This window comes from Gossypium hirsutum, chromosome A06 (assembly GCF_007990345.1).
Source record: "Gossypium hirsutum isolate 1008001.06 chromosome A06, Gossypium_hirsutum_v2.1, whole genome shotgun sequence".
Taxonomy (NCBI): Eukaryota; Viridiplantae; Streptophyta; class Magnoliopsida; order Malvales; family Malvaceae; genus Gossypium; species Gossypium hirsutum.
Window position 1 is genome coordinate 17,047,731 of NC_053429.1, and position 9,547 is coordinate 17,057,277.

General features: G+C 35.8%; 1 protein-coding gene and 1 non-coding gene across 4 annotated transcripts; one reads left to right on the plus strand and one right to left on the minus strand.

The window, feature by feature from the left end:
* The first annotated feature begins 754 nt into the window (after positions 1-754).
* LOC121231635 (small nucleolar RNA R71) lies at positions 755-861 on the plus strand. The gene has a single exon (XR_005929691.1). It is a non-coding gene; the product is annotated as a small nucleolar RNA R71 (small nucleolar RNA).
* Positions 862-5,307: 4,446 nt separating this feature from the next.
* On the minus strand, positions 5,308-9,115 carry LOC107962699 (glutathione hydrolase 3). Of its 3 annotated transcripts, none has more exons than XR_005928471.1 (8): positions 8,576-8,851; positions 7,631-7,962; positions 7,007-7,525; positions 6,676-6,911; positions 6,324-6,588; positions 6,091-6,228; positions 5,596-5,987; positions 5,308-5,441 (listed from the first exon to the last, which is right to left on the minus strand). XR_005928471.1 is itself a non-coding variant. In XM_041115251.1 (8 exons), exons 1-8 carry the CDS (start codon positions 8,769-8,771, stop codon positions 5,567-5,569), a joined length of 1,953 nt encoding a protein of 650 aa, XP_040971185.1. In that variant the 5' UTR covers positions 8,772-8,810; the 3' UTR covers positions 5,308-5,566. The 3 variants fall into 3 exon arrangements, 2 of the variants coding, with proteins under 2 accessions (XP_040971185.1, XP_040971184.1); XM_041115251.1 differs by having other exon boundaries at positions 5,308-5,589; positions 5,744-5,987; positions 8,576-8,810; XM_041115250.1 differs by having other exon boundaries at positions 5,308-5,987; positions 8,576-9,115.
* Between the last annotated feature and the right edge of the window lie 432 nt (positions 9,116-9,547).

Sequence of the window (9,547 nt, forward strand, 5' to 3'; positions counted from 1 at the left end):
ATTCATCATTGTGCATAGTAATGGCATGAAGTTGCTCCATTGGGTTAGTTTCTGTGTTACTGGGCATGCTACCTTGTGGTTGTTTAGAAATCAACTTAGCAAACTGTCTTATTTGAGTTTCAAGACCTTGAATCAACGCTTGCTGATTTTTAAGCATTGTTTCTGTGTTTCGAAAATGTGTTTCTGACACCGAGATGAATTTTTTTAACATCTCCTCGAGGTTCGGCTTCTTTTCCTGCTGGTAAGGTGGTTGAAAACCTGGAGGGGGTTGTGGTCTTTGATTGCCTTGACACCCCAAGAGAAGTTGGGATGGTTCCTCCAGCCTGCATTGTAAGTGTTACTATAGGGGTTATTCTAAGGTCTAGAATTGTTACCCATATAGTTGACTTGTTCGTTTGTAGTGCTAGGGTCGTAGGCTAGGCGTTCTATATTATTCATTCCTCCTCCATTTGTACTGTACTGCATCACCGGATGTACCTGCGTAGAGACACATAAGCCATCAATATTTTTATTTAAGAGCTCTACCTGGTTTGATAACATGGTGACCGCGTCGAGGTTGAAAACATCGGCTGCTTTATTAGGCTTTACCCTCATGACTTGCCACTAATAATTATTCAGTGACATCTCTTCAATAAACTCATAAGCCTCTTCAGGTGTTTTATTATTTAAGGTTCCATCGGCCGCTGCATCGACCATCTGTCTCGTTGAGGGAATCAAAACATTGTGGAAAGTTTGAACCTATATCCATAAAGGTAATCCATGGTGAGTGAACCTTCTCAATAAATCCTTGTATCTCTCCCATGCATCATATAGTGTTTGTAAATCCATCTGCACAAAAGAAGAGATATCATTCCTCAATTTAGCTATTTTAGTCGGCGAAAAATATTTGAGTAAAATTTTTTTGGTCATTTGCTCTTAAGTAGTGATTGATCCCCGTGGTAACGAGTTCAACCATTGTTTAGCCTTATTCTTTAATGAAAAGGGAAATAACCGAAGGCGAATGACATCGTCAGAAACGCCATTGATCTTAAAGGTGTCGCAGAATTCCAAAAAATTTGCTAAATGAGTGTTTAGATCATTGTCCTGCAAACCATCAAACTGAACAAACTATTGTATCATTTGAATAGTGTTAGGTTTCAGTTCAAAATTATTTGCAGCAACAACAGGTCTAACTATACTCGATTCAATTCCTATTAAAGTAGGTTTAGCATAATCATACATAGTACGAGGAGCAGGATCCTGATTTACTGGATTTGCAGCAACCACAGGAGTAGCGGATTATTTTAATTATCAGCCATATCTTCAGTTGTTGTATGGATATCGTCCTCTCATTGTTCCTCTATGTATTGTAAACTTCGCCTTATTTCTCTTCGGTTTCTACAGGCTGTGCTCTCGATCTCACTATCAAAAAGCAAAGGTCCTGACGGGTTCCTCTAGTTATAAACTAGAGACACCTGTTAGAAGCAATTAAAAAGAAAAATTTAGAAAAGAAAAATTAAACTTAAAAAAAAAGTAAATTGCAATAAAGGTAAAAATGACTAAAATAATAAAAATCAAGCGTTCCTAATAACTTAGTCCCCGGCAACGGCGCCAAAAACTTGATGGTCACTAAACTAACTAAAAATTCAACTAAGGCAAGCGCACCTATCAAACAGTAGTATAGTTATGGTGAGATCGGAAATATCGTATCCACAAGGACTAAAAGTACTAGTAATTACTATATTTTTGTTATCTAGCCTAAAAATTAAAGGAATGTTTTTAACTAAAACTAATTATCTAATTAACTAAGAACGTGACAGAAGTAAGAGTTGAAAAATACTGTTTAGAAAACCGATGGAGAAGACAATACCCAAGGAAGAATCCACCTAGACTTCACTTATCACTTCTGAATTAGATGATTTATTCACATGACTTAATCTGTAGAAATCCTTGATTTATGTTAATATCTCTCTCGAGACTAAGAACAACAGACTCTAGGTTGATTAATTGAAATCTCTTTCTAATCAAAACCCCTATTGTCACATTAACTCGACTTATGGATTCCTTTATTAGATTTGACTCTAATCCGATAAATTTATGTCGTCCTATCTCTAGGATTGCATGCAACTCCGCTTAATTATGGAGGATTTACTCTTAAACAGGGACTTTTTCTCACTGAATAAGCACATCAAAACCTGAATTAATATCCTGGAATATTAAAGCAAGAATTAGAACTCACAATTAAGAATAAGAACAAGTATTTATCATTAAATTCAAATAATAATAAGATCCGTCATAGGTTTCATCTCCTTTAGGTATTTAGGGAGTTTAGTTCATAATAATGGAAAACATCTCAAGATTGGGAAAACAACAAAACATAAAGAACCTAAATAACTTCTAAGGAAATTGAATGGAGATCTTCAGTCTTGAAGTAGATCCTGCTTCCGAGCTAATTTCAATGGCTGTCCTTGAGTATTTTCTCCTTTCTACTCTGCGTCTCCCCTTTGATCCTCTTCTAGGGTGTTTATATAGACTTTGGAATACCCAAAATAGCCCAAAATTAGCCTTTTTCCAAATAGAATTAGACTTTGGCTCGACAGGGACACGGTCGTGTGCCACGCCAGTGTGAAGGTGCTTAGGCCGTGTGCAATTCTAACTTGGTTTAATGTTGACACGGCCATGACCCACGGGCGTGTGGGTTACCCGTGTGGAAGTGCCTAGGCCGTGTGAAATACTGAATTAGGCCCAATTTGTCCGTTTTTGGCCCGTTTCTTGCTCTTTTCACCTTCTTATGCTCACCTAAGTATAAAACATGAATTTAAAGGATTAGGAGCATCAAATTCACTAAATCTTGTGATAAATCATCAAAAATATGCCAAGCATGGGATAAAAATATGTATATATTATGGTTTATCACGTACGCTGAGTATAACTCGGTGGTATTTCTATAATTTGAACATTAAAATGAGATATAAATACTTAATATGTAAAAATACAAATAAGTAATATTATATAATATATCATGGCAATAATACTAATTTTACTCATTCCTTGTTCACATCCAACTAATCTTGCAAGTTCTAATACATGACAACAACATTTCATAAGGCATTTGATAAATCAATTCATATAATGGCATAATTCATCTTCATTTCCAATTCATGAATTCAATGCTCATAATTCATCAATATTCTCAACAAAATCTACCAATTTAATATTCCATTTCACATCTCATTTCCATTTCTCATCCTTTGTCTTTTTAGTATCAAACACATCAATTTTTATCATTTATTTTCCCTATTAATAAGACTCGAACTTGGACGGATACACGGATCCAACCAACACACCAATTTGGCACCTAGTGCCTTATTGGATAATTCTGTAGCAAATAATCGCGCTCAGCACTATAATAAGTTGATGCCCATTGTCTCATCGGTTAAACCGAAGCAAATTTGGCACCCAGTGCCTCATCCACTCAAAGTTGAAGTAATCCCTATACTCTTCCTATCCTATGGCATGCCATCGATATTCAACTTAGCCTGGAACAGTTAATAGGGTTTCATTTTACTTTTCAATACAACCAATTTCTCAATTTCATATATGTACAGTATTACGTATAAGCATATATTCAAATTGATAGCAACTACATTTTCTCAATACATATATTCAAATCAACAGTCATAAAAATACACCATTTCTTGATTTTTATAATTGGATCATTTTAATTATTATTTTATTAAATGCAACCCAAAATGTATAAGAGTTCTCAACCCAAATACTTACCATACACAAACAATTCAATATGCACTAACTCATAATTTAGTTTAGATTATAGAAACACAAACCATATATTCCGAGCTACTCAATGTCAACCTTGTTTTTCCCCTTCTTACTCGAGGATTCCAGAACAACGTTCGCTATGGAATAAAATAGATTAATAATACACAACTCAATTCTCATTAAATTTCAAATTTTATACTACATTTGCTTAATCCTCAATTTAGTCCCTAAACCAACACTAATTTAATATCCAGATCTAACCTCAAAAATTTATACTAATTCCACTCTAAGCTAAATTTAGCTCCAAATTTTCAATTTCACCCCTTAATTTTGAAAATTTCACAATTTGGTCCTTTTCCACTTCTAACTGAAAAATCTATCAATTTAATCCCTAAAACTCTAACTAATCAAAAATGGTAGCATCTTCAGTCTTAAACCATACTAAAAATTATAATATGGCTAGCTTTAAGTACTGGGATTCCAAAAATATAAAAATTATAAGGAAAGAGATTAAATTTACTAACCAACTTAAGCTTGAAACCTCAAAATTTCTATGGCCGTTCGTGAGCTCTTCTCCCTTTAAGCTTCGAAAGTTTGCATGAAAAAGAAAATGAAAGTTTTCTCTTTCTTTCCACTAAATTATTATTCTTATATATTATATTTAATAACATATAATTAATAGTTTAGTTAATAAATTTCTAAGACACCCAACCCAGCACCGTCAATCAACATTTAATTAGTAGTGTATTTACTACTTTAGTCATTTTAATTAATTTCAATTTATAATTTAACTTTTAGTACTTACGCGATTTAGTTCCTATACCTTAATAACTCCTAATTCCTGAAAATTACTTATTCAAAATTTAATTTGCCTCTATTATAGGTTCGTAAGAAAATATTCACGAACCCAATTTACAAAAGCGGAGTCCCAAAACAATACTTTCCGTACCCCTAACTATCGGGTCGTTACACCTGTTATGCATTAAAGTGGTCTTGGACCACTCCTATGTACCAAAAAAAATTTGTTTTCTATTTTGGACGAATAAAAATTCTTACTTATCTTAAAAAAAAATGATATGGACCTTTGGAGATCCACACTCCAAAAGCTAAATATTGAGGTTGGCCTAAGTCCATGTAAACCCCACTAGAAAATTTCTTATTTTCTTATACAAGATCCAAGTCTATACCTTGCAATTGGCACGTAGCAATCCATCATGCTCAATAGCCTTGTCATCGACACGAGTTAGGACAAACACTGCAACGTCGACATTACCACCCGTGCCACACGATTACAACTAAGATACATGGTGAATGACTCTAATACCAATTGATACGATATTTGGAGAACCACACCCCAAAAACTAACTATTGAAGTTAGAGAGTCCATAAAAATTCCACTAGGAAATCATTTATTTTCTTAAGTGGGATCCAAATATAAACTCCACTAGGAAATCCTTTATTTTCTTATGTGGGATCCAAGTCCCATATCTTGCCATTGGCACATAACAAAATCTATATACAATTTAGGAAAATAATGGAGCTTGGTTCTTGTCTACAAGAAATTTCATATTGACAATTTAGGAAAATAATGGAGCTTGGTTCTTGCATACAAGAAATTTCATATTGACGGTGACGAAGCTAGAACAGACTCGTCTCACCGAAAGTGTCCGCAACTACTTAGCCTGCTCCATCTAACACCTCATCCTTCATTTCTATACATTGCACCTTAAACAAAAGAAAAGGGAATACAAAGCTTTGCATTTTAATTTTCTTTAACGGCTTATTGCTTGAATGCTTCTCAACTTATTCAGACGGCTGCTGGCTTTCCATCTTAGCCTGCTCCATCTAACACCTCATCCTTCATTTCTATACATTGCACCTTAAACAAAAGAAAAGGGAATACAAAGCTTTGCATTTTAATTTTCTTTAACGGCTTATTGCTTGAATGCTTCTCAACTTATTCAGACGGCTGCTGGCTTTCCATCTTTTCTAGGGTCACTAACAGCAGTTAATGTTCCATGAAATATATATGAATCTTTTCCAAATTTTCGGCCCCTTTCTATGTCTTTCTGGAGGGCTTGAACAACAAACTGGACGATAGCCCCACCTGACTTGGCCCGCAGCTCATGCCCCTTCTCTCTCAGGAAAATCTTTGTCTCATCTGCAAGCTCGATGTGATCCCCATCAATCACTGTCCAGTTTTCGTAATAAACTAGGTTTGGTATTAGCTGCAGCAAACCAAGATGAACTTCATTGGATGCTCTTTCAAATACAAAGAATACCAATTACACGACCTATTATTACTATCTATCCAGTCCAATGGAATCATACCTTGTGGTAGATCCTTGGATGTTGAACTGCAGCTAAAGGTTCCATCCCCAATACAAAATGATTTAGGAAAACCTGGGTTACTGCTGGTATTATGTTCATTCCACCACTGCCACCAATCACTCCTGCCAGCTGATTATCCTGCCAGTCGGGTACTAAGGTTAGTGAAACTGATCAAGACATCAGAAGGTTACTGAAACAACTAAAACGTAAGTGCTGCATTTAATTTTGTAAACCTTGGTAATAATAAGTGGTGTCATGGAAGATAGAGGTCTCTTGTTTGGTCTAATAAAATTTGCAGGAGCAGGAGGGAGCATGTCTGGAGATATCTCTGTTGGTGCTGAGAAATCACCCATCTCATTGTTAACAATGATCCCAGTGGAAGGCGATAATACTCCAGCTCCAAAAGGGTAATTTACAGTGGTGGTCATCGATACGGCATTACGTTCTGCATCTACGACGCAGAAATGGCTAGTTCCATGGTCTCTGAGTTGACTCCATCTGGCAATGGAAAGGATTACAAAGCTCAGAAACTTCATTGTAAAGACTCTAAAGGTTTGTTCGTATTACCTTGTTTATAATGCATACCTGTACATATAATAGTTTGCAGGGAAAGTGGCGTTGTCAATTATCTTTTCCTGAATTTGCTTTGCAAAAGTAACAGAAAGCATTTCAGATACATATTTGGTAATGTCAACAAAATCAGGATCACCCAAGTTCATTCTTTCAGCAAACATGTGTTTCAATGCTTCAATCAGGCGATGCACTCCAAGAACGCCCTTTGCTGCATCGGCACTTCCATAGCTGTCGAAGATGTTCAAAACCTGTTTCATGTCATGATGTTTAGAAAGACTTGAAGTTTGAATGCTACTAGGGTCTAAAGCATGAAAAATGCAGTTAATATATACATTTTACCCACCAGAGACAGCCCAAGTGTTCCACTTGAAGGAGGTGGCATCCCATATATAGTGTAATTCATCACATTTGCAGCCATTGCATCTGTAACCTCTACCTTGTAATTCCTTAAATCCTCCATTGTCAAAATCCCACCAACCTGTGTCACATCTTTTACCAATTTCTCTCCTATAGTTCCATTATATAAAACCCCTGGTCCTTGTTCAGCCACTTCCTCAAGGGTGTGGGCTAGCTCTACATTATAGCACTTGTCACCTGCTTGTAACAGCTTCCCCTCTGGTGCAAACACCTGCTTTAAGCCGGGATCATTCATGACCAGCAGCTCGTGCTCAGCAATACTTAATCCAAGATAAGGAGCAATCAGAAATCCCTCTTTAGCTAGTTTTATTGCAGGCTCAAATAGTGTCTTCCAATCTAATCGACCATATCTCAACCAAGCTTCATGAAGGCCAGCAATTTCACCAGGAACTCCCATTGACAATGGACCATAGTACTTGGTTCTCATATCATTCTCGTACATGTTCTGCGCGTTAACAATTACCAACAGGCATAAGCAAGACAAAAATTGAACCTGTGATCGATAAACTTGTCTTAGAAATAATATAAACTGAAAGAGAGAATTGGAAACCTGTGAAGCGGCTAAGGGAGCTGTTTCTCTGGCATCAAAGGCTTGGACTTGTGAAGTCGATAAAGACCTAACCACCATGAAAGCTCCACCTCCAATTCCACTAGCCATTGGGTTGACGACTCCAACGCACAATGCCGTTGCCACCGCTGCATCCATCGCGTGCCCTCCTTTCTTGAGCATAAGGACACCGATTTTAGAACAACGAGCATCATCAGCGGCAACAACGCCCTGATCTGACTCGACGCTGTCGGGGCCACCAACTTCAACCCTTTCATTGTACTTGTTTCCTCCTTTAACCAACAAGTAGCTAAAGTCGTCTCTGAATATCAGGCCTACAACAGAAACACACACCATATCCCAGCATCAAATAAAGCAGAAACCCATGATTATAAACTATATGAAACAAGAATAATCTTAGTATATTCACTTAAAAAGGAATTCTTGAATGCAAATCAGGATTTGTTGAAAAATATGAACCCAGGATTTGCAGCAGGAACCTTTGCTAAATGGTAACTTTTGGCGTATGTGCAACTGACAATAACCATATCGTATCAGATCAGAAAGAATCCTTCAGGTTCATAAGGCTGTAATAGAAGTTATTATTACAAAACCGTTGCTGTAAATTTAGCAAATGAAAATGTATCTTATCCCAAAGTCATTCAACTATTCACTGAGAGTCACAAAATATAGAAACTTTGGGTATTATTCTATAAACATTAGTCGAGCAAATGAATATGGAAGTATTCTTTTGGTTTTTCTAAATTCTCATGTAACAGAAAGTAACAGAAAACCGTTGACTTTGATAAAATAAATGGACAAAAGCAAGGAAATCGATCCTGGAAACACAGAAAACAAAAAGAAAAAAACAATACAGAGAAAACCAGTCTTGATGGGAACATTAAAAGCAAGATACAAGAAAATAGGAAAAAAAATTAAGGAACTGACTTGAAAGGGTTAAAAGAAGAAAGAAGAAGCAGAGAGCAGTGTTCCGAATAATGTTTCTGTTGTTGTTCTTCTCATCTAAAAGAGGAGCTTCCATGTTATGTCTCCCCATACATGAATCCCTTGTTTCCACTGGAACAGGAAGAGATATTTTTTTGCAGAAGTTAGGTGGGTGGCACTGGTAGAGAGATGTCATCATTTTGAGTTGAATTATTTACTCAAAAAAAAATTTGAAAATGAAACATAAAATATATCCTGATTTGGAATTTTTTTTAGTAATTCTCGGTAGGATTAGGTGGTAGTGATATATTATATAAAATATATAAAACAAGGAACATGCGTAGAAAAACTAATAAAAAATAAAATAAGGACTTTGAGCTTTAAGTTAGTAAGGATTTTCATTCAAATAATATTATTTATATATACCAAAATGATATAGGTTGATTTTTATTTACAGTGATGATATGTTTTCAACAGTTTTTTTTTTTCCAAGGCTCAAATAAGAATTGCTAAAGGTGAATCGGCCTTGAAATTATATAAAAATCCAGATATTAAGTGACTAAAGATGTGTCTTGTTCTTGCCATGGTGTCAATTTGGGCCTCCTCGAGGCTTGCACACCTTGCAGGGATGTCAGGAACAAGACACGTCCCTGCCCACTTAATACCCCACCACTTTTCCTGTAGCGATTCTATTTTAGTCGATGTCAAAAAGTGCGAGTTCAGAATCAAATTTTGTAAACCAATTCAGTGAAATTAAGAATAAAAAAATTTTCGTATTTAAAGGAAAATTTATTAATGGACAATCGAGTAATTTAGTCAAGAAAACTGTTAATGTAACACCTCATACCTGATTCGATTGTTGAGTCTAAGCTACAGGATGTCACATTTGTTGAAGAAGCAACTACGATCAAATACAATTTATTTTAACAATTAAGACATATTATTAATATTAAATCCTCATTTCAACATGTTAAA

Excerpts from the sequence above, each read along its gene's own strand:
- LOC107962699 (XM_041115250.1), bottom strand. The coding sequence starts at position 8,771 with ATGATGACATCTCTCTACCAGTGCCACCCACCTAACTTCTGCAAAAAA. Across the intron at positions 7,526-7,630 it reads CTCCCTTAGCCGCTTCACAG|AACATGTACGAGAATGATAT; the intron begins GTTTCCAATTCT and ends GTTAACGCGCAG. Across the intron at positions 6,589-6,675 it reads GCAAACTATTATATGTACAG|ATGGAGTCAACTCAGAGACC; the intron begins GTATGCATTATA and ends TTCCATTGCCAG.